This window comes from Lissotriton helveticus, chromosome 9 (assembly GCF_964261635.1).
Source record: "Lissotriton helveticus chromosome 9, aLisHel1.1, whole genome shotgun sequence".
NCBI classification, from domain to species: domain Eukaryota; kingdom Metazoa; phylum Chordata; class Amphibia; order Caudata; family Salamandridae; genus Lissotriton; species Lissotriton helveticus.
The window spans coordinates 254,057,991-254,083,968 of NC_136070.1; the positions used below are offsets into that span (position 1 = coordinate 254,057,991).

General features: G+C 47.4%; 1 protein-coding gene across 2 annotated transcripts in view; it reads left to right on the forward strand.

Moving 5' to 3' along the window:
• The window catches only part of LTBP2 (latent transforming growth factor beta binding protein 2), a 1,439,407-nt gene that overhangs the window by 1,288,896 nt on the left and 124,533 nt on the right, over window positions 1-25,978 (forward strand). For both annotated transcript variants that reach the window (XM_078659886.1, XM_078659885.1), the window contains 2 exons: window positions 2,352-2,531; window positions 3,485-3,769. In XM_078659886.1, the coding sequence (XP_078516012.1) occupies window positions 2,352-2,531; window positions 3,485-3,769 (465 nt within the window). The remainder of the gene's footprint in view (window positions 1-2,351; window positions 2,532-3,484; window positions 3,770-25,978) is intronic.

Consider the following 25,978-nt stretch of genomic DNA (forward strand, 5'->3'; position numbering starts at 1 on the left):
CATATATTACACTACATCACATACACATAAAATATAACTGTAAAAATTATGATAGATGCAGAATTTGCTAACAATTATTAAAGAAATGCAAAGCATACAAAACAGGGGTAAATGATTGTCACTTTTACAATTGTCATACAGGACTAGTGATTCATGTGTAGCATGGTTTTTCTCTATAATACACACCTGTTACATAAGGACATCTACCCGAGTGTGCTCTTCCACCCGCAAGATGTGGGGTTCCCAGCAGTTGCATTTGAGATATTATTTGATTACTGTATTTTTGTATGTGCGGTTAATGTTGAGGACAGGTTTTATATTGCATGTAATAATTTGTTAGGAAAACAACATTGTTTTATATTTTTGTTATGCATTGTGTTTGAGGTGTGGACATACTTTTCAGTATTTGATGCATGGTAGTTTTTTTGTTGCTTAAAATTGACTGTTTAGGTTTTTGCTAGTCCTTAATGCTCGAGGTAATTCTGGTGCAAATCGATTTTCCTTTTAGGAGGTCTTGCTTCCTTGTGATGGCTAGGTTTTAATTTGCACATGGGCAATTGGAGCATGTGTGATTAGTGCATACGGTGATAACCCATGTGCAGATTGTGAATGTACAAAGTGCCTATGCACTAATAGTATCATCTGATAATCAACTTCGCTATTTGCCCAACTTCATGGGTTGTAATCAGGACCTACATGTGTAAATTGCACATATGCGGTAGCACTGCCTCATAATTGACTCCACACTATTTGCTCCAGATCTATGCCACGTTCCCCTCTTGGCCATAGTGTACTGTCTGAGTATCCTTTGCTTCCAGCGTGCATTCTGATATCTTTGCATCTGTAAAAAATGAGGAAAAGTTGTGTATCCATACTGTGTGACTATTATCACTTGCCTTAAAGGGAAGAAAATGTCTCCCATCACATGGCTCAGAGAGGACCCCCCTCTACTCCACCCCCCTTATTAAGAAGACAAAAAGCACAGAAGGAAACGACCTCTCTCTAGTGTATATATTTTCACAAAGGTACAGCAGAGTTACCTTTCCCTAGAACAATGGCACTGTCATAGCTCATTGAGGAGAGAGGTTCTATGGCTGTTCAAAAACGACCTATTTTTGTTTTAATACAGATCAGATTTTTTATATCTTCCACTATAACATTGGAGTGGTTTGCCTTCTACTGAAATGCCCTTAATGCTGATGTACGAATATTAATCAGGTGGTTAGAATTTTTCCCTTAATCCCATTCCCCTATTGTCATTAGTCTGTGTTTATTTTGTGAAACTAAATATAGGGGCAGGAAATGACCCATTGCTCTGCTCGCATCTCCATTCCTTTCTCACTCCGCCCTTCCTTACTTTCTTTAATATATACCTGTCGCACTCCATGTGCAATGGCTCATCGTGGACCTGTCCATTGCCTTCTTCAGCTGGGCTTTTGTTCTCATCTGGCAGGCTTCCCGCTAGGTTCTAGTGCCAAACTGCACTCTTTTTTAGAAGGGGGTTGGTCCTGGCAGTGGAATGGAGAAGAACGGAAATCACTTCATGGGTGATGTCAGTCTTAAAAGAGCAGGGTGGGTGCTATGTTAAAATATAACAGAGGAGTGGTGGGGCTAGAAGAAGATCCATTAAACACAGGATCAGTTGATTCTTTTCAGGTTAGAAAAATATCTTGAAGTAAATTGTTGTCAGTAAATGTTTTCCTGCATATCATTGCTTTCCCATCCAGGATCCAACAGACCAAGAAACAGGTTGCCACACCCAGGTGGATAATATTGTAATATTGTGGCTGCCTACTGTGGGGATATTACCGCATGGCTCTGGAGGCAGAGGCCATCCCTCCTGTCTGGATATTGTCACATGGCCCAGGGAAGAGATGCCTTCCTCGTCATATACTTATTGTCACATAGGAACAGAATAAAAGGCCATCCCTGCTTTGAGGCCCTTATTACATGGCTCTTATTACATGACTCTGAGGGCAGCGTCACCATTCGTCAGGCATAGATATTATCATACATACTGATGAAAGAGGCCATACTCTGTAACAGTAAAACCGAGGCACACATTGGAACGGCAACCATCCTGTGTGAAGATTATCACATGGCACAGAGTGACAGGTATCTCACCTGTGTGGACATTATCTTATCCAGTAGCTCACAGTGAGGAGTTTATCCATTCTGTTATAACCGAGGCACAGATTGGAAAGGCCATTGGTCGGTGTGGCTATTAACATATGGAACAGAGTGACAGTCGTCTCTCCTGTGCGGAGAGGTCGTCCACCTTGTGATACATCTTAACTCCAGTAACAGTAACCTCATTTTTGACAATGTAACCTTTGTTTATTTGCCCCCAGAGGATGGCGATGAAGTGGACATGCTTGACATGCACATTGATATCTGCTGGCAGAGAGTCGAGACGAACTTCATTTGCAGCGAGCCCCTACAAGGACGGCCAACCACCTACACCGAATGTTGTTGTCTGTACGGCGAGGCCTGGAGTCAGCAGTGTGCCCTCTGCCCCCCTCCTGCTTCAGGTGAGATGTTAGAGTTAGAAGCCTCGCCACCAATTCCTGCTGCCCTCATATGTGATGCAGTCATTTAGCTCCTCCCCTTACCCTCTCATCTATAGCCCCTACTTGCACTGGAAGACCTCATAGCTTAGTCCCTATCCGCCCCTAAACTGCCTTTGTCTGCTTCTGAATATGATTCAATACCCTGTGGTGCCTCCTGATGATTGTACAAGACCTTTTCCTACACTCAAGCCTCCTCCGATGATAGAATGGCCATTCCTTGGCCTGTTCTCCAACTTCAGGTAATTGTGTGCGGCAAGTTCTTACTGCGTTTACTGGCCTCAAAGTCCCAAGTGGGCAGCATTTGCTTCGGCCTCTGCTAATTCTATAATTGTGGGTATTCTGTCCACAGTTGTTTGTATAATGACCTGCCTTTACCCCACGTCCAATCTTCAGCAGAATTACAAGATGCTGACCTACTCTTTGACCTTAGCTGATGGTGCAAGGATCAGCTTTAGTATACTCTTTAAATACCGCTTACAACAGCCAGACATCGCTGCGCCCTGTGACCTCTTTGATGATATGTGTCCAGCCCTTAGCATGTTCTGACCTCATAGAGCAGTGGCCTGCCATCAACCTGCCCGCTGATCTCTGTTGAAGGTGCTATGTCTTCTAACCCGAGCCGATTTAGCATTCCCCATGCTTCCTGCCAGCCAGCTATGGGACAATCACCTGTCATTCCCCTGTTGTCATAGACCACCTGATGACCTTTGAGCTTAGTTGATGATGCTACAAGTAGCCCTTAGCATGACCTCTTATCTAAGTTGAAGATACAGCAGGCAGTGCTTACACCTCTTGCCTTTTTCTTATGATGTTGTTGCCAAACGAACAGTTCTTCACTCTAGACATATTATACACCAGTCATCTTCGCAGGCATAAGATTTTCATCCACTCACATCTTTTCTTCTGTTCCGCAGTTGAGTTTGCTGAACTGTGTAACCTTCACAGAGCTGGTGACCTTGGAAGAGACATTGGGCTCAGAGACCGGACCAGCTATGAATATGGACCAGATGTAGAAGATTCTCAGTTTGGACTTTTTGGACCTGATTTGGGGGTCAGTCCATATTACAACTACTATGGTGCTCCAGACACACCTTTTGGGTCAAGAGAACAAGGCAGAGACTTCGGATCTAGTGTGCCCATCCGTACTCCACAGTTCCAGCCTGCAGGACCAAGGCCTCAAGAGCGAGTTGACCAGATAAGTGAGTATGGCAATGCAAATGGATGGGTGAATACAGCTCAGATAGCAGGGGGGTGATCAGAGCACAGTAACAAGAGGGATGAGGAGGTTACACCAGCCAGAAGGGTGAGTAGAGCAGGTCAGCTTAGATAGGTCAGTTAAGCAAGTCAGCTGGAGGGGTGAGTAGAGCAAATCTGCTGGAGGGATAAGTAGAGCAAGTCAGCTTAGAGGGGTCAGTAGAGAAATCTGCTGGAGGAATAAGCAGAGCAAGTCAGCTTAGAGGGATCAGTAGGGCTAGTCAGCTTAGAGGGGTCAGTAGGGCAAGTCTGCTGGAGGGATGAGTAGTGTGATCAGTTTGAGGTGTCAGTAGAGCAAGTCTGCTTAGTAGGGTCAGTAGAGCAAGTCTGGCCGAGGGCTGAGAAGAGCAAGTTAGCATAGAGGGGTCAGTGGAGAAAGCTGCTGAAGGGATGGATATAGCAAGTCAGCTTAGAGTGGTCAGTAGAGCAAGCCAGCTTGGATGGATCACTAGAGTAACTCTGCTGGAGGGGTGAGTAGGGCTAGTCAGCTTAACAGGGAGCTGAGCAAATCAGTTTAGAGGGGTTAGTAGATCAAGTCAGCTGGAGGGATGAGTAGACCAAGTCACCTTAGAGGAGTCAGTAGAGCACATCAGCTGGAGAGGTGAGTAGAGCAAGTTACCTTAGAGGGGTCAGTAGAGCAAGACTGCTGGAGGGATGAGTAGAGCACATCAGCTAGAGGGGTGAGTTGAGTAAGTTTGCCAGCCGGGTAAATAGAGCAAATAATAGCATAAGAGAGATACTAATGTCCATTTGCACCTCTAGATGTGTAAATTGCAATCTCACCCCTCATAGCAAGGATGGAGATTACACATCCAGGGACAAGACCTATTTAAATTACTTGATTACTTGTAGTAGGGCCCATGACACCCTTGCTGCACAACCCATAGCTTAGCCCAGCCTGGAAAGTAATTAAGCTACTGTCAAAGAATAATACACATATCAGTCAGTGCTAACTCTGGTTAGCATCAGTGATTCCTCCTTCCATTCCGATATTTTGAGAAGCTTTCTCTCTCCTTGTAAATCCAGACAAAGGTATACAATCTGTAGGTAATTTCCAAAAATACCAAGAATCTGCTGGCATCAAAATACCATTTCCAAAATCTGGAGAGAACTAAGAAATTGCTGGTGCATTAGGACATCTGATTTTCCACAGGAAAATCTCTGCCACGGATTTGATCTGCCCCTAGTTATCTTCCACTTTATAATGAGGCGAGGGCAAGCTCATGCTTAACAACATAGGGTCATCTACACCTTACAATAAGGAAAGGGCGCCAAACACTTTATAAAGAGGGAAAAGTAATTTGAATCATATAATAAGGATATGTTAATCTTTTTCATAAAGCGGAAGGGTATTCACAATTTATAAAGAATATCATTATGCAGAATATAGGGTCCTCTATATTCTTCTATAATTATAATTCCTCTATAATTCGCAATTAAGGAATACCTCCCCATTCGTTCCTATGGGCCTAGTGGCCCATAGGAATGACTGGGACGACATTCTCAATTTGCAAATAGCAATTAGCGAATCGCAAATTGAGAATGCAATTTCAAGGGTGCAGAGTTGTCATAAGGACACCCTGTTGCACCCCTGAAATAAGCATGGGTGCACATGTGGCGCACATACATGCCCTACCTAAGGGCATGTATGTGCTTCACGTTGCACTTTGAAACATGAAAAAAGTGGATTTTTCAAAGAAATCGCAAATTACCACCAACTTGAAGTTGGTGGTAATTTGCGATTTCTTAAGGCCAAATTGCACTTTTTTGGTGCTTCTTACATTGCATTTAAGGAAACGCAAAATTTGTGATTCCTTAAATGCAATCGCAAAATAAGGAATTGCAAATTTTGCGATTCCTAATTTTGCCTTAATACATACCATTTGGCAAAATTGCATTTGCGAACGCCGAAATTCTGTGAATTTCGGCGTTTGCGAATGCAATTTTGCTTGATACATATGGCCCTTAGTTCCTTATGTTTTTGCCACAGTCATGGTTACTTTAAGTCCCTCCTACTCCTGGATAGATAACTGTATGTATGCTCGCGTTATTGAGAGAAATTAAACCTTTAAAGACCAATGTGGCAACATTGTTCATTGTGTTATGTTTCGGAGATAAACATGAATCCTCCAAAGAGACACCCGATCTCTGGGTGACTCTTTATTTTATGCGGAGAGCATTGCAAGTGAAACACATTCATCTATCAACAACGCCCTTTTTTGTCCATCTTGAAAAGTGTTGCCGAGTCAGAACATTACATAAGTGTCAAAATGTTGCAGGTTTGGATTAGTAAAACGCCATACACACCAACCTGTAATAGGCAAAATCAGCTGCTGGGATGTGTTTTGCTGTCTTCAGATGTGTATGCTTTGTCTAGGCATGACCAAGCACCAAGTACTAGCACAACTATAATGCTCAGAAGCTTAGTGTGACAATACGTAAAATACGCAACACAGAAGAAAGGCCTTTCTTGGAGACACATTTTATACATATGGTATCCCAAGGGAAATAAATAAATCTAGCTGAAGCCCTTCTAAAACATTTTAGACAAATGGCATCCCAAAGGGAAGGCATCAATCGTCTGCTGCGCTTCAAATCATTTTATTGATTATTGGCAAAATCTTTAAGCATATAGACCAGTAGAGCATGCATCTTTCTAGATAAATAATTACAGATTCTGTGTTAGTAAATTAGCATCACGAAAACAACCTAGGACAAGTATAAGCATGTCGCGGCACCTGTTCCTCTCCAATTCTCTAGCCTTGGATCTCTCAAAGATTCAAATGCTTTAATCACTCCCCGATCTCAGGGTGGGGACCTTTGGAAGTTAAAGCCAACATAGAAGTATTTCAATTCAATTCAATAAATCTTTATTCGGATCCATTTGTTGAATCCATAAAAGCACAAGTCCAATCCATAAATGTACAATACATTTTTAAAAACTTTGAAATACATAAAAATACAGTTTAAAATAAAAAAGAGAAAGAATGGCATGTGGATTATACACAAAATAATTATCGTTTGTTTAGGACCATGTTTTAAACAGTAAGTACTGAGATTCAACCTTCATTCATCATACATGGTAGAGCATGCCCGGCAGCTGCTTTCAAAAAAGCATACTCGAATGACCAGAACATCTTCCAAGCTGAGAATTTTGGTATAAACTGTTTTATGGTAATTAATAAAAGTTTCCTTAAAAAACGGGATTATAAACGATTTAGGCCCCGATGTAGGTAAATCGAATTTACCGACTCATAAATACCGAATTTTACCGATTCGGTAATTATGAATCGGTAAATTGGAAGGAGGCAGATGTAGGTAATTTTTAATTTACAATTACCAAATCTGTAAGATTCGGTATTTACCGATTCGGTAAATACCGAATCGGTATTCCCCATTGATTCCTATGGGCTTTGAAACCCATAGGAATCAATTGAAAATACCGATTCGGTATTTACCGAATCGGTAAATACCGAATCCTGGAAGGGGAAACGGAGTGTCACTTTGACACCCTGTAGCACCCCAATTGCAGGCTTGTGTGCCATGTGGCACACATACATGCCCTAAGGGCATGTCTGTGTGTCACATGGCATAGGTGTACATGCACAGATGTGCATGTACACTGGAATTCGGTATTTTACCACCCAATAGGATTGGGTGGTAAATACCGACTCCTAAAGGGCCTGTGGCACTCTTTGAAGTGCCACCTACATCTTGATTTACAGAATCGGTAAATATACTGATTCGGTAAATGAGATGCCCCCTACATGCCAAATCCCAAATACCGGTCGGTAACGGCCGAAATCGGCTGTTACCAACCGGTAAATGCCGACCTACATCTGGCCCTTAGTGTACATTTGATAAAAATTACAAAAGAATAAGAAATGTACCATGGTTTGTTTGCTATGCTTGTCACATGGGCACGTCATTTGCTCAAGTTTAATAGTGTACCCCAGTGGAAAACAAAGCATATATTTCATGATATCTGCTCTTAGCCGAAACAGTAATCGTCTCTCCCAGCGACTGATGTTCTTCAGAAGGTATCCTGATGGTAAAATAGATTAAATATTTTCTATCAACATGTACCTTCCCACTGACTGTTTGGGCATCTCTTCTGCTTTTCTTAACATGTTATACTTTTTATATAGCATCCCCTGTAGTGATTTTTTGTTCACACTGCCCAGATCACGGGTTTAAAAAGAGATGCTCAAGATTTACACTCGATAGGCTTTCTCGCACGCCCGAGAGCCATGGTATTTCCAACCCTTTATCACAACTAAGGAAGTCAGAAATTATACTTTGTGTTAATGTTGCCGCAGGATTCTGCCATACTTTGAGCCAAAAGATGGCAGGCTGGCTCTAATAAAATCCTCTACATATGTTAAATTCAGCTCCTTGTGACAAATATATTTAGATGCAGTAATCGGGGCGCCTAACAATTTTCTGCAAAATCTGTTCTCCTCGGTTTGAATGCCCTTACAACCTGAGTAGCCCCAAACCTCAGGCCCATAATTTGCCACCGGGATGCACTGTAATTTGAAGATTTTAATAATAGGTAATACTACCTCTGCCCTTTTTGGTTGGGGTAAGGAGAGAACACAATTAATGGCTTTAGCGAATTTGCCTCTGCTGTGTGAGACATGAGTGGTCCACAGACCATTAGCAGCGAATACCATGCCCAAGTAGGGAAAAGTGCAAGTGCTTTGTAAACGTTCATTTCCTATCTAAAATGATTTAACAGGGTGTTTCTTTGGTTCACAGGCCATTATAAAAGATTTGTTAAAATTAGTAAGGAGATCTAAAACAGCCATAAAATCCACAAAACCCTTTATTAATGTGCGTAGTGCACTTGGAGTGCTGCCCATTAAGACCTCATCGTCTGCGTATAGGAGTGCGGGGAGAGTGCTGCCGTTAATCTTAGGGACATCATTTGTAAATTTTGTCAGGGAGTTGTGCAATTCATTAATATATAAAATAAACAGCAGTGGGGCTAATACGCACCCCTGCCTGACTTCCCTGCCGATGGTGATATCCTTAGTCACCTCCCCGCTTTTACCAATGCGCACCTGTGCCTTTAAATCCCTATGCAAATACGCTAAAAAGTGTACTAAAACTTCGTCCAACCCGTATTTCAAAAGTATAGACCACAAATGCGACCTGTTTACAAAATCGAAGGCTGAAGTTTAGTCCATAAATGCCAGATAAATAGGGGATTTCCTGGCCACACTATATTTACCAATAATTAAATTGAGGTTTAGGCACTGTTCAACAGTGTCTACTTAGCTTCTAAAACCTAATTGACAGGGGTTTAAAATGTGTTCACCCTCGGCCCAGGTCCTAATTTTGTTAAACAGGACTCTCCCAAGAATTTTTAAGATGTTATCAATCAGGAAGATTGGTCTATAACAGCTCGGGTTGGAGCGATCACCTTTTTAGGTCGAGCTAGACGTAAGCAATGCGAAGCATTGCTGACGTCAGCGAAGACATCTATTGTCACCCGTTTCTGGGAATGTGGACACAAGAGGGTGCACGAGCGCAGATTTGCTCAGATTTGACCTCGTGAGCGCGCACGGCGCCGTGCCCCTCTTGTGCCACATTCCCTTGAGCAAACACACTCCACACTCACGCATGCGCACATACACAGGCATACACAGGCACACCACACTGCATACACACACGCAGACCCACGCGCGCGCACACACTGCATACACACACCCACGCCCCCCCCCCCTTACCTCACCAGGCTCTTTTCTTGCGGGCTCCTTCTGCCTGGCTCCCAGTGGATGGGCGGGTGCGATGCGGCCAGGGGCTCCAGTGCTGCTACGGCGGGCGGGGACGACGCGGCAAGGAACGGCCAGGGACTCCAGTCACCTCTTGTACGCCATTAGCAGGCGGCGCCGGAGACGCGGCCAAGAACACTCTGTGCCTGCGCAGAAATGCGTGCGCCCGCCTGACGTCACTTGTCGGAGCCGGAGACGCGGCCAAGAACACTCTGCGCTTGCGCAGAAGTGCGTGCGCCCGCCTGATGTCACTTGTTACGTTTTGTAATGCGTCGGCGTTGCAAGCCGCCTTTGGGACACTTCAGCGCGATGACGCTAGCAGGCAGTTAGAAATGTGAAAATGAAGACAAGGGCCGGCACGGGTGCAAACATGCGCGGCACTTGCAGTGCAAGGGCAGCCGAGTGAACTCAGTATCGTACGTGCCCGTAACTCCACCAGTTGGCATCACGCCAGCTTTCCTTCCAAAGCCCAAGTCCAGGAAGGGTTGTGCAAGCGCTAAGAGTATGGGCAGGTGGTACCTTTAGTGTAGTAGTCTGGATAGGTGGTGCTACGAATGAAGAAAAGGCCAGGTCGGCGCCAGATGAGAGATTCGTGATAAATGTTATAGTAAGCAGCGATAATGCTCCCCTCGGAGCAGTAGGACACAGAGACGAGGGAAGAGCGCCCACTGGAAGAGACCCCTTCCCTCTGAGAAGAAACGCTCGGGGGCGCTGAGAAGTGGAATACCTGTGGGGTAGGTGTCCGGAGTCCAGGCGGAAAAACGAACCGTATTCAAACAGCTTGTGTTGTTGCGAGCTGGGGTGGGTGGAGGAGGTGGGGGCTGGAGTGCATTGAATGAGTTTCAAGGCACTATGTCAGGTAATATTAGTTTAATGTAATAATGTTCATCGTAGGTGTACTCCACTTGCGTCACATTGTATCATTAGGCGTACACACTCCACTCACCCCCTCACGTCCCCATCCAAACCCCTTCACTGCTCGCTCCGGGGATTCAGCCCCGTAACTTTCCAGAAGCACAATGGGTTAAAGTTCAGGAACTACTCTTGGCTGAAAGTTAAGCGCGACGGTTCTGGTTACGGTTTTGTGGCTGAGACAAACTTAGCATAGCCATGGGAAGTGTTCCTGTGCCTGAGTGTCTAGCACTTATTGCAGTATTATACCTCAAATTATACTCTGTTTTCTCTTGTAACTGCACACTTGTCACTTTCATTTCCTCTTGTGCACTTTTCACTACCTCATGTATTTTGGTTGCTCACAATTTTTACTCAAGTATTTTGTTTGCTCACGATTGTCACTATTACCTTTACTACCTCATGTATTTTTGGTTGCTCACAGTTTTTACTACCTCATGTATTTTGTTTGCTCACAATTGTCACTATTACCTTATGTAAGTAACGTATGTTTTTGCAATCTGTTCTTTTGTAATGTTTCTCATTATGTTTCATTTCTGTTCCTAATGTGAAGCGCTCTGACGCCTTCGGGTAAAGTCCGCGCTATATAAAAATGCATAAATAAATAAAAAGTGACCACTGCGGAGGGGTCGATCACATGACCCTTCACTGACCTGTCCCTTCAGCCGCGAGGTGGGGAGCGAATCTGGTACCCCGGCAAACGTCCCTCTGGGGCGCGAGGGAGGCTCCATAGCGATGCATCCCTGGGGGAGAGAGGGGAGGGGGCACACGAAGCCCCTATCATGGTGGGCGCGTGTCATAGGCAGTGGAGCTGAGAGAGCGCCAGTGCCCAGGGTGTCGCTGTGGGGGGTCTGCATGGAGGTCCGAGTGGGAGAACAGCTACGAAGCGCTTTATTAACTTCCAAGCGCATCAGTCTGCCGTTTCAAAGCCCGGCTGCTTATGTCTCCCAGTTTTAATGGTGATCGCTTTACTGGTCCCGGAAGGATAAAAGGGTGAGTCAGCCTTGCACGGACCGTGAGATCAACGGTTGTGTTCTAGGCACTGAGCGCTTGTGTTTTTTGCGGGCACCTTGCCGCGCGGGTTGTGTCCCATGCGTGCATGTCCTGGGGCTCAGGGGTGTAACACAGGCCCCTGCTGCCCCCGCGGTGCGGGGGGTCCCTCACCCTCCAGGGGGCCCCGTGTCACTGTCGCTTCAGAGCTGCGCCCAGAGGCCGGCACTTTCGAGGCATGGAGCCCTTGCAGTGCTGGCGTGTTCCCTGGCACTTAGAAGCCCCGCTTCTGTCCGCTATCTGCTGCTATCGACGGAGTCCAGTCGCCACTGAGGCGGCCGCCATATCTCTCGCCTTGATACAGAAATATGAATTTATCAGGTGCAACAAATAGCGCCAAATACTTTTGTACCCCAAAATGAGTCCTAACACGCATAGTAGGGTTCTTTCCACACCAAAAACCGCAGGGCTTACATTTGCAGGTTAGTTCTTCCCTGCTAAGGTTCCTAAGGCCTGGCCTGCCGATGTTTACTGGGGTAACTGCGGGAAGTTCTTACTGCACACATTGTCGTTATTTGATGTGTAGTGTACCATAACTGGAGTTATTGCACGTGTCATGGAAATAACACAGCCTTCCATAACCAGGGCCTACACGCCTTAAACTTCTATAAATGAATCGACCTCAGTCCAGCACTCCTTTGTTTTCCTATAACAAGAACCTCTTGTTTTACTTTATAGTGCACTTAACTCGTCTTCAGCCCACACAGCCCCTGGCGGCTCTCAAGCCCTCCCTCCCACCCCCACATAGCCTTCAGTGCGCTATGACAGCCCAAGCACAGACTGCTGCCATGCGCCCACCTTCAACTTGGGGCTTCCAAGGAATAGACCTACGTTCTTTGCAAATTCACAAGCAGTCTCGCGGTGTTATGCTTCGTTACTTTAGCATTTGTGAAGCGCAGTGATTGGCTTCTTGACGCTTTCCTTGGCTTTTGGTCGGAAGTGAATATGGGCTACATTGTAGTGCTTCTACTGGCTTTGCTAGTCTGGCGGTGGTGAGGAGCTGCAGCTAGGCAATGGTCAGGTCTTCTAATGTCTTTATTTGTTTCGCAGCTATTTCCAAGTATATCACCCTGTCAGCCAAAACTGGCAGAATCTCACTTATTTTACAATAACAAGCAATGTATTCTTGAAAATTCTAGTGTAAAATAATATATCTGCGACTGGCCCTGTTTGGAATGTCACAGCGTGAACCAGTAGCAAGTGTTTTCTCTTGCAGAGTTGGCACACCACGCACACTTGGGGATTGCTTGGCCACAACCCAGCATATTGTTCCATGTTGTGCTGTCTTGCAACCCTTGCCAAGTGCCAGGGACTGGCATCTGTGCCCTGCAGCCAGGGTGTGGCTGTTAGCTAGGCTTGTGAGAATCATACAGTGCCCAATGCAGTGACCGCTGGGTGCATACGGTGCCCAATGCAGTGACCGCTGGGTGCATACGGTGCCCAATGCAGTGACCGCTGGGTGCATACAGTGCCAAATGCAGTGACCGCTGGGTGCATGCTGTACCCAATGCAGTGACCGCTGGGTGCATGCTGTACCCAATGCAGTGACCGCTGGGTGCATGCTGTACCCAATGCAGTGACCGCTGGGTGCATACGGTGCCCAATGCAGTGACCGCTGGGTGCATGCTGTACCTAATGCAGTGACCGTTGGGTGCATACGGTGCCCAATGCAGTGACCGCTGGGTGCATACGGTGCCCAATGCAGTGACCGCTGGGTGCATACGGTGCCCAATGCAGTGACCGCTGGGTGCATATGGTGCCCAATGCAGTGACCACTGGGTGCATGCTGTACCCAATGCAGTGACCGCTGGGTGCATGCTGTACCCAATGCAGTGACCGCTGGGTGCATACGGTGCCCAATGCAGTGACCGCTGGGTGCATACGGTGCCCAATGCAGTGACCGCTGGGGGCATACGGTGCCCAATGCAGTGACCGCTGGGTGCATACGGTGCCCAATGCAGTGACCGCTAGGTGCATATGGTGCTCTGGACATTTTTGCTCACTTTGTAAAACAGGTGCAGCATAGCCCGCCATCTATCGCCCTCACTCTATCTATCGCCCTCACTCTATCTATCACCCTCACTCTATCTATCGCTGTCTATCTACAGCCCTCACTTTATCGCACTCACTCACTCTATCTATCACACTCACTCTATCTATCACACTCACTCTATCGCCCTCACTCTATCTATCGCACTCATTCACTCTATCTATCGCCCTCACTTTATCGCACTCACTCACTCTATCACACTCACTCTATCTATCACACTCACTCTATCTATCACACTCACTCTATCGCCCTCACTCTATCTATCGCACTCACTCACTCTATCTATCGCATCACCACAGCATCAGTCAGGGTCACCACAGTATCAATCTGTGCAAACATTCAACAACAACTGGTTCAAATATATTCTCTCAATGTTTCAAGCTTTATTACAAATGTAACAAAAAGATGTTAATGTTTCACTTCTGTTCTTGGATTTTCGTCACAATAAAATACACTGAACATAATCTTCACAAAAGTTATTTACAAAAGTTTAAGCTATTGCCATTATAAATTACAATCACTTTTATTTAAGTATTAATTATTTTAAAAAAATTCAAAACAATTGTTATTTGTAATATCAATACATCTAAGTCACGTAAATCCAACATATTGCATTACAAATGCTATAGGTGTCACATTTGAGAAAGTTAAAACTATTGGCATTGTAATTGACAAAGCTATACATTTTGCTATTTTCAAAACCAACACATAAATAAAAAATCTGTCATTTACAAGACCAATAGCTCAAACTTTCCTAATGCGAGACCTATTGCATTGCAAATGCTTGTTTAAAAATGGGGACTATAATACTGGTGGACCATGTGCAAGGAATTGAAACAGCAGTTAAATTGTTAAAACATTTAATAAAAGGGGAGCCCAAAATTTCGGTTCATGCTTTATGAGATCTATTGGTAGCCCATCAGGCCCGGGGTCTTATTGCCTAGGATCTGCTGTATGGCTTCCTCAACTTCAGAAACAGTTATATCAATCTTAGCAGGTCTTTGGTAATTATGTGGGTCCTCATTCCCTGATGAAGTTTCATAAATTTTAGAGAAGTGAAATACCCATGCATCACTGGAAATTGTACAGCTTATTGAGGTCAATGTATGACCCATTGATCTCATAGCCTTCACAGCTAACCAAAAACCCGTCCCGTTATTAAGTTTTGCAGTGCATGCAAGGTTGTCCCATCTCTCCTTTAAAACAGCATCTTGCCTTTGTTTGGTAATAGACTTATATTGGTGCCTTAATGATTTTATAAGTATTTGATACCTAGGCTTCATTGACAAGGCTTTACGAAGATCTCTATTGGCTCTAGAACAAGCACCGTCAAACCAACGTGGGTCCTGATTGGGCTCAATTATTGGTTTAGTTAGCAAAGATTTAACCCCCCGCCCACACAGTTGAACAAATGAATCGACTACCTCATAGTTGCAATCTCTTTCAGTCAGACATCTATTGATAAGTGTTGAGTATGTTGTTACCATTCTAAGGAATAAATCATTGCTTTTAACGCCTCTCCACGCCACTCTTAAGTTGTTAGTAGCAGGCACTAAGTTACTAGCCCCACATTCTTTCGTAAACTTAGGTCTATGAGCAAGTCTTAGGGTAGTAGCGATGGGATTATGATCGCCTAGAAGCGTCTGTAATACCTCAGCTTTTACTAAAAGGTCTACCAATAGGGGGGAGGTAAACACATAATCAATTATGGAGGCGCAGCCTCGCCCTCTTTATGTTGGTATGGCTGTTCCATCATTGTGAGCTACCCCTGCGATTTCCATTACGTTCACTAAATTCGAGTTACGCAAATGGGCCAAAAGTTTGATTCCCCTGTCACATGGGCATTTATCGGCATATGGTGCCTTATCTACCATCTTGGTGTTTGAGATTTTTGCATTAAAGTCACCTCCTACACATATACCAACTAATTTTCCTGGGAGCCTTTGCTTTTGCAAAATCAAAATAAAATTAAACAAGTTATTGAAATTAACATTCGGAGCAGTATAAAAATCATTATTATAAAAATTAATAAAACAAATCGATACACCCCTAGTATAAATCAATGCCTAAAAGTTGTAATTATCAGTTGGTATCGCTTTAGCACTACCCCCTGCAGAGATATTGATCCATGTCGATAGCCCGCCTGACGGGCGACCTTGCTTGGGATAGGAGCGGTTTTATTAAAACATTCAAACCCTTCTTGGTAAACTTCCCGTGTCGCCCATGTTTCTTGTAACAGTAAGATGTCATATCTTTTAACTATTGTTACCCATTCTTCTGAGTTAATTTTGGAGGCAAGGCCAGCAATGTTCCAGCTCAGAATAGTTAAATTAGATTCTGTTTCGGGGATAGTTTGACAAGCCAAGCTCGAGCATGCTAAGTCTACCAATGGCGTGATAATAACATCTGGCTGGGGGCGAACATCCAGTCAGTCCTGATCATCTAGACCAGACAGAGTGGAGAACCTGTTATATGTGGTCATCTGAGTTACCTCCCTGGGTGCCCTAATTAACATGTTTGAATCAGGCTTATAAAAATACCCCAATGGGAGTGAGCTGATGGGGGTCGGGTGCACAGTAACTTTTTTCTCCAAGATGGATAACAATCTCCTTACCAAGGGTGGTTTCTTAAAATTGATGACTATACAATTACCCTTGATATTCTTTGGGGACTCGCCCACCCACCCGACCCACCGTGCCATGATGATGTCATTAAAATTTTCTGCGTGTAACCCCTTGTGTTTCCCAAGCCAGTCTGCACATTTATTTCTCAACTGTGGCCAAGATTCTGTTTGGTCATTTCTGAGCGGGGGCACTCCCGCTAAGACCAGCATGTATGGGCAGGCAGCTGGGGGGAGGCATAGAATGTCACTAATTCCCCCATCATTATTCATTATCGGGAAATTGGGCGCTCTCCCATTTTGTGTGTCAGCTACCCTGATCGAGAGCTGCTCCCTGGGTTTCCCGGGTCTATTCCCGCGGTGCTCTTTGCCGAGGCTAGGAGGCCAGGTTGTGAAGTAGCTGATGTACGGTTCGATTGACCTGCATCATGTTCTACATCATGTTCTAGGTCATTACTAGCGTTATATTTGGACAAGAAGCATTCCTTGACCTTATAACAGGTCTTGCAAGTTTCCGATTGTACATTCACATTTTTTACTATGTGCTATGGGCCCTTCCTCACAATGGTTGTCTCAGCAGGGTTAAGATCTACACTGTTCTGTATACTGGATTCAGGTATATTTACCAGCTGGTTCCCCCTATTTATAGAGTTTTCCATATTGTCCAACCATAGCCACATAGTAGGATTTTGTTTTCTCCAAAATATCTTTAAAGCGATCACAAACAGTATTTATGACAGAATTTATTAAGACACTTCCCAGTCCATTGCCTCAGAGCAGGCCAGAGTGTTGTCAGTCTGTGTACTAATAGAATGGGTTATGGCCGGGGTTGTGTCTATAGTTATCCAGTATTATGGGTATCTTTCATAGATTCACATGCCTGAATCATTCCCCGTCGTCGGGGTGGGAGTCACCGGTATATAAAAACAGTAATGGTATCAAGACATATACATACTAATAGGCCAGAGGCCTCACATTAGTAACCTATCCAAGTCCTTTTGTAAAAAGGACCAAACTTTGGCCAGGAGCCAATCAGCTACTACCACCCTCTAGAACCTTCCTGGAAGGAGCCCTAGTCCCTCAGATTTTCTACCGCACGTCGTGCTAAGAGAGTCTCCACTGAGCTCTGCTCAGTTTTCTGGTATTTTTGGATTATTTCCATATTTTTCTCTTCAAGATTATTCTTGTGAAGGAGTGCTAGATCAGCTATGTCTACTACTCCTAAAAAAGGGCTCTTTAGACCCTGTGCCTCGTGTAGTAAGCTGAGACTGCACGTGGATGACAAACATGAAGACTGCCTCTACTGTCTTTATCCTGAACATTCTGCCAAGGATTGTAAGGTCTGCCGCACTTTCTCTGTCAAGACTTTAAAAGACAGAGAAGGTCGCCTGCTCCTGTGGCTTCAGAGACTAAAGGACAAGGATCAGTCTCCTCAGGTGAGAGCGAGTGTTCCTTCAGGAGCTCACACTCCTCAGCCAAAAGGCCAAGACAGACATCTCCAGGTCCGTCTGATGTGCCACCTCAAAAGAAGACGCCAAAGTCTTCAGAGGGTCCTCCAAGGGCAATGACAGTTAAGACTTCTCTTCAGGAAACCACCTTTAAGAAGCCTGTGCTGGTGTCTTCTGCCTTGCCTGTGACAGCGTCGACAGTAACCATCTCTACGACAGCTTCAACCTTCACCACCTTGTCGACAACTACCTCAGCTTCGTCGTCGACGGGTAGGTCGATTTCCTCAATAATTCCTGTCAAAACTTCCGTCGACGATAGTTTCAGCGTCGACGAAGTCAAAATCATTGTCGTCGACGAAGGTCCCATCGTCGTTGACGAAGATCCCTTCGACGTCGACGACGAACTCGTCGATGTCATCGTCGACGAAGCCATCGTTGACGAAGCCGTCGACGGCAGCACCAGCGTCGACGAAGCCGTCGACGAAGAAGCCATCGTCGACGCCGCTACCGCCGTCGACGCCGTTGTCGACGAAGACTACAGAGATGTCTGCTGTAGCTGACAGCATCCCACCGCTGATGACCACCCCGTCGACGGGCCCGTCGACGGAGGAATCTCCTAAGCTGAAGTGTATTTATACACACTTCAAGATGTCAACGCGTACGCTGACGCCAGAGACTACATCTCCTAGCAAGGTCCAGCCACTGCTGCCGGTCCACTTTCTGGAGACTGAGGATTCTGATGATGGGGCCTTGTTCCACACTGCAACAAGTCCTTCACAACTCAGTGTAAAGGTCCAAGAGATTTCGGACTATGAAGACCTTGGTCAGGCAGAAGTGCCATGCCAGGAGGAATATCAACCGCCTCCGCAGCCTATGGTGTGCCTCCCGGCCTCAATAGTCACGGGCCTTCAATTCCTCATAACGGACAACAAGCAGCGGTTTCCGCCTACTCGGCCTCCTTCAGTGGTGCCTCAAACTCTTGTGACACCAGCTCCTCTTCCTCGCCCTAGACCGCCACCACTGGTCATTCGCCAGGACCCTGTGACTTTGCCCCCTCTACCGTCTTCTGATGAAGAGGAGGAGGAAGCAGTAGGAGAATATGAAGAAGGTCAACTGGAGGAAGGTGAAATACAGGATGACGAGTGGGACGAATATGTCATTGAACGTCCGGCTTCCCCGGACCAGGCTCAAGCGGATTCACCCCCAGGAGATATCGGGGGACCTGACCTCAGGACACCCCTGCGCCGCACGGCCACTAGCTGTAGCGTGTGCGTCCCCTCGCTACTGTCCTCAGCCTCGCTGAGCCCGCCCCGTCGACCCCGCCCCCCGCCGTCATATCTTGCATGTGAAATCTTTGGTTGTGCTGATTGTATCGTTTCCCCTTTCTGTTCTGTGCCCATATTGTGTGCCTTAGCATTGTTTTTTGCCGTTCTCTGTGCCCCTGTGCCCCCCGACCCGCTCCCCACTTCCCGCCGCCTGCGTGCGGCCACGCCCCCTTTACCTTCTGTGCCCTCCCCGCTCCCACCTCCCAGCTGCTCCGCCCTCCCTCCCACTGCGCCATAAATGGCGACCGTGCATACGTGCAGCGTTGACGCGCAGCGGGCGCGCCGATTGTGCGCCGAAGGCGCGTCAAAGGTAAGACCGTCTGCGCCCGTCCGCGCCTGGACCGCGCCCAGTGCCAGGACCCCTGGCCCCCACCGACGGAAGCCGACCCGACGGACCTACGACGCCACCGAACTCAACGCACTCAACACCGGCCGAACCCCGGGTTGCTACCGAGCCACACCGAGACGCACCCACGGACCCTTCAGCTGCCACTCCTGCAAGTTCACCTGCAACCGGACCCACGCTACACCAGCACCCACCAAGCCGAACTCCAGCAGCACCCACCTGAAGTGCATCCTGCTCAACACCCGCTCCGTCCACAGACACGCCGTCGAGCTCGGGAACCTGCTCGACACCACAGCCCCAGACGTCGCCTTCCTCACGGAAACCTGGATGAACGCCTCCTCAGCGCCCGACATCGCCATCGCCATCCCGGACGGCTACAAGATCATCCGGAGGGACCGCGTCAACCAGACCGGAGGAGGCATCGCCATCATCCACAGAAACACCATCCGCATCACGACCGACACCGACGATACCCTCGCACCCGCCGAACACCTGCACTTCCAGATCCACGTCAACCCCACGACCACCCTCAGAGGCACTCTCATCTACAGACCACGCACACAATTCAGCGAAGACATCGCCGACTTCATCAGCCCGCACGCCCTCCCCTCCGCCGACTACATCCTCCTCGGGGACCTCAACTTCCACCTGGAGAACAACAACGACCGCAACACCACCACTCTGCTGGACAACCTCGCCAACCTCGGACTCAAGCAACTGGTGACCACCCCCACCCACTACGCCGGACACACACTCGACCCGATCTTCTCCTCCAGCAAGGACATCGCCTTCAGCCACGCCACGGGACTCCACTGGACGGACCACAGCTGCGTCCACTTCAGCTTCAGAAGGACCACGTTCCACCATCACCAGCAACAGGTTCCCCGCAGAAGCTGGAACAAGATCACTGCAGACCAGCTCGCTACTTCCCTGAGCAAGAACCCTCCCGCCAGCACAGCGAACCCCAGCCAAGCGGCCACCAACCTCACGAAGTGGATCAGCGACTGCGCAGATGACCTCGCCCCTCTGAAGACCCCGCCGAGCAGACCCGGCAGCAAGAAAGCACCATGGTTTAACGACAAACTCAAGAGCTCCAAGAAGAACTGCCGAGCACTCGAGAAAACCTGGCGCAGAGACCCAACACCGGACAACATGACTGCCCTCAAGCTCGCCACCCGAAAACACCACCAACTGATCCACGCCACCAAGAAAACCGCATTCAAGGAACGACTGGACAACAACGCACACAACATCAAAGAACTCTTCAACATCGTGAAAGAGCTCTCCAACCCCAACGCCGGAAACAACGACATCACCCCTTCGCAAGACCTCTGCAACTCCCTCGCCTCCTACTTCCACAACAAGATCGCGGACATACACAACAGCTTCAGCACTCAACCGACGCACGCCACGACCGAACCACCGCCCCCCACAACCACCCTCCGCGCCTGGACCCCGATCAGCACCGAAGACACCATCAACACGATGAACTCCATCCACTCCGGATCTCCGACAGACCCCTGCCCTCACCACGTCTTCAACAAGGCCGACGCTGTCATCGCACCCCACCTGCAGGACATCATCAACACCTCCTTTGACACCGCTACCTTCCCGGAGAGCTGGAAGCACGCCGAACTCAGCGCTCTACTAAAGAAGCCATCAGCCGACCCCACCGACCTCAAGAACTACCGCCCCATCTCGCTGCTCCCGTTTCCAGCAAAAGTCATCGAGAAGACCGTCAACAAGCAACTGGCCGCCTTCCTCGAGACGAACAACTCCCCTCGACCTCTCGCAGTCTGGCTTCCGGGCCAACCACAGCACCGAGACCGCCCTGATCGCAGCCACTGATGACATCCGAGCCCTGCTCGACAACGGAGAAACAGCGGCCCTCATCCTCCTGGACCTCTCCGCGGCCTTCGACACTGTCTGCCACCGTACCCTAGTACAGCGCCTCAGCAACGTCGGAATCCAGGAGAAGGCACTGAAGTGGATCATCTCCTTCCTCGCCGGAAGGACACAGAGAGTCCGCCTCCCCCCGTTCAGATCGGAGGCCACTGAAGTCATCTGCGGCGTTCCTCAAGGCTCCTCGCTCAGCCCAACACTCTTCAACGTCTACATGAGCCCCCTCGCAGCCATCGCACGCCAGCACAACCTCAACATCATCTCCTACGCCGACGACACCCAGCTGATCCTCTCCCTCACCAACGACCCCGCCACCGCCAGAGCCAACCTACACGAAGGGATGACAGACGTTGCCAAGTGGATGATGAACAGTCGCCTGAAACTGAACTCGGACAAGACGGAAGTCCTCATCCTGGGATCTGCACCCTCCGCCCGGGACGACTCCTGGTGGCCCCCCGCCCTGGGCAGCGCACCCAAACCCACAGACCACGCACGCAACCTGGGCTTCATCCTGGACTCATCCCTCTCCATGACCAGACAAGTCAACGCCGTCTCCTCGTCGTGCTTCAACATCCTGCGCATGCTACGTAAGATCTTCCGATGGATCCCCACCGAGACCAGGAAGACGGTCACCCAGGCCCTCGTCACCAGCCGTCTGGACTACGGCAACTCCCTCTACGCCGGAACCACAGCCAAACTCCAGAAGAGACTCCAGCGGATCCAGAACACCTCAGCACGACTCATCCTGGACGTCCCCCGCCGCAACCACATCTCCGGACACCTGAGAGACCTACACTGGCTCCCGGTCAACAAGAGAATCACCTTCCGGCTCCTCACCCACGCACACAAAGCCCTACACAACCAAGGCCCAGGAAGGCCCAGGATACCTCAACAGCCGCCTCAACTTCTACGCTCCCAAACGCCAGCTCCGATCGACCAGCCACGCCCTCGCCGCCGTCCCCCGCATCCGAAGAGTCACCACAGGAGGAAGGTCCTTCTCCTACCTGGCCGCCAAGACTTGGAACTCCCTTCCGACCCACCTCCGCCTGACCCAAGACCACCTCGCCTTCAGGAAGCAGCTCAAGACCTGGCTGTTCGAGCAGTAGCGGACCCCCCCCCCAGCGCCTTGAGACCCTCCGGGTGAGTAGTGCGCTATATAAATGCTTTGATTGATTGATTGATTGATTGGGGATTTCATAATGTCGTGGAGAGCAGCAGCGAGGTTCAAAATAGAGATGACCACGCAACCTCAGGATTGCTTCCTATATGACTTCAAAGAGCCGTTCAAGAAGACGGTTCGGTCAATCCCTATTATCGATTACATCAAGGACCAAGGGATAAAGATAATGAAAAACCCCTCATCTTTGCAACCAGTGCCGATCAGGCTTGATAAAAAGTATAAGGCCCCAGATTCAGCTCTGGCATGCCTCACAGGCCATACCAAACCGGACTCCGTTATCACCCAAGCCGCGCAACGGAAATCCAACAACCCAGCTGCTACGCTGACGGCGCCTCCGGACAAGGAGGGCCGTAAACTGGATAACATCGGGAAGAGAATCTCGTCGATGTCGGCCCTTACGGTCAGGGCGGCAAACTCGCTAGCGCTTCTAGGGCGTTACAATCGCCAGATGTGGGCGGATGTTGCCCCATATCTAGGCACACTGCCAGAAGAGCAGAAAGAAGAGGTAAAGAAGATCCTCCTTGAGGGAGAGCGGTCCGCCTCGGAAATGATTGACGTGGCGATGGATATCGCCTCAACAGGATTTCGGCAGCTAGCGGGGACAGCGGTCCTTAGACGCCAAGGATGGCTTAAGTCTACCTCCTTCCGGCCTGAGGTACAGTCCAAAATACTGGACATACCGTTTAACGGAGACCTGCTCTTTGGGGAGCATATTGATGAAATGCTACAGGGTATCAAGAAAAATACGGAGACCGCAAAAGCATTGGGTACCCTCCAGTTCAGAAATACTTCCTTTCGGAGCTCCAGAGGAAGAGGCCAGCAGACAAGAGGTGGCTATCAGGGATACAAATCCTCCTACGGCTCGTCCCAGCAATACAAGCCGCAATACCAACAGAGGCAGCAACAAGGCCAGTCATACATACATAACCACTTTATTCGATTTTTCAAAAAATCATAAAAGTATGCTATACACAATAAAAACATTTCAACAATTCATAAAATGCATACAGTACATTCAAGTATAATATAATAACAATAAAAACATATAAAAGGTTTCCTCATTTAAACACCATAATTCATAGTCAATATAATACAGCTATCCTGAAAACCCCCATGACTACAATGCAAGTCTCTTCTTCCTACTTCGAAAGGATGCAACAAGAAAACTTGCCACACTATACATTGTTACAGGTGATTCCAATAGTAGCAAAAAAAGTAAAGCAGGTTTAGCCTGTATAAATGCTTTCTCTTTCAACAGGGGAACAATAAACTTCCTTCTGGCATCGTGACAGAAAGTGCAAAACAGCATGAAGTGCATAGTGTCTTGTGATGAAAAATCATCACATTTACATACGGCCGCATCTACAGGTTTGGTCCACCCAGTTTGTTCGCTTAGGACCGTATGGATCTGATTAAATCGGAGCTTTGTTAAGAGCCATCTATGGAATGGATTAGTGACGACTGCTAAGTATGGTTGAACGGATAGGCAGGAAATTAACATATAGTGGGCCCTGACAGTGGGTTTACTTAGTTGTTTTTCCTCCCGCTCAAGTTCCTTGTATTTAGGGAAGTTAATTTTAACCCAAGTCAGGTCTGCCTTTTTCAGTCCAGAAGGATTGAAAAAGATCTCTGGACGCCCCAGTTCTATTACTGTCCGCTTGATGTATGCTAACCATTGAATGTCCTTAGCCTTATCTAGGTTTAAGCAGTCCTTTTTATGGTTCAAAGTAAGATTAGTGTTAATCCAAACTCTGATCCAGAGTAGGATGGGTGCCATTGCTATAGTGTCGCTGATATATCCCATCCCCAACTCCTGGTGGACCGAAAAGGTAGCGGTCGATTGGGGGAGACCCAAGAGGGAACAAAATTTTTTATTTTCCTCCCTTTGGATAATATCTCCTTTTACATATCCCCAAAGGCCCGCACCATACCTAGCTATTGAAAGTGTCTTTGCCTTGTAAATAGCTATTGAGGCTTCACATGGTTTCCCCCCTAGTCTTCTCGCGAAGCTTAGGATTGCATTAGCGGAGCTTCTAACCGCTTTTCTCTTTGATGTAAATTGTGGGGACCAGTGTCCCTTGTTGTCAAATACCACCCCAAGGTATGTGAAAACCTTTACACTTGAAATGACTTCCTTGTTGCAATAGAAAGTTTTGGTGGCATTTTTGCTGGCCCCAATAGCCATTATGTGGGATTTGGAGTTATTCACTACTAGATCAAGCGAATTCATGAAGGCCCCAAAGGAGTCAAGCAATCTTTGCAACCCGAGAGGTGTACGTGCTACCAGAGCAGCGTCGTCCGCGTATAAGAGTACAGGTGTAGGAGTACCTCCCATACGCGGAATGTCGAGGGACGCAGTTAGCAACCTCTCCTCCAGGGAATTTATGTACAACGTAAAGAGCATGGGGGCCAAGATGCAACCCTGGCGTACACCTCTCCCAGATTTAAACCACGCCGTACATTTGCCCTCCTGTGTCATCCTAATGGTAGCCTTCAGATCTCTATGTAATTCTGATAAAAAATATACCAGGGATACATCAAGCCCCAGGTTCAATAGCATAGTCCACAGCCTTGACCTGTTGACCAGGTCAAAGGCAGTGGACAGGTCCATGAAACCTAGAAAAATGGAACCTTTGGCTGTCCTCGTATATTTCCACACAATCAGATGTAAATTTAGGCATTGGTCCTTCGTACCTCTCCCTGACCTGAAGCCATATTGGGCGTTGGATAAGATGTCATTATCCGTCGCCCACTGTGTTATTTTGGCTAGGACCACTTTCCCCAAGATCTTGACAGAGGAATCCAATAAAGATATCGGCCTGTAACATCTGGGATCACCCCTTTGGCCTTTTTTGAAAATGGGGATGATAGTTGAACAAGACCATGTTTTTGGGAAACCTAGTTCAGAAACGGAATTAAAAACATTTGCAAGTAAAATCGCCCAGAACTTAGCGTTGGACTTATACATATCGGCGGGAACCCCGTCCGGGCCAGGGGCTTTACGCCCTGCTGTGCCCTCTATCGCAACCTCGATCTCAGCTACTGTAAATCTTAAAGGTGGCAGAGGATGCAAACTGGTTGGTAACAAAAACGGCTCCTGTACTTTCTTGGTCCCATAAATTTCCTTAAAATGATTTAGCCAGCCTTCCTCCTCAATATTTGTTTCTAGGACAGTATTCATGGTCTCAGCAAAAAAGGGATTATTAATTATTGCCCAGAACTTAGAGCTGTCCTTCATGGTGGCTGATTCCATGAACGAGTCCCAAGCATCTTTCTTGATGGTCTTTTTTCTTTACCGCAGGGTCGATGCATATTCTTTCCTAAGGTTTGCGACCAACAGCTTATCCCTAGGCTTATTTTTGAGTGCTTTCATCAATAGACTATGCGCTTTGGAGCAATTCTGGTCAAACCAGCCTAGAACTGGAGCGGCTTTCCGCTTGGTTTTAATTGTCAGTTCCATGGATACCCGTGCACAAATAGCCTCGAATGCTGCTATTACATCTCCCCCAAACTTTGTCGGATCTTTACAGATGTTTATTTC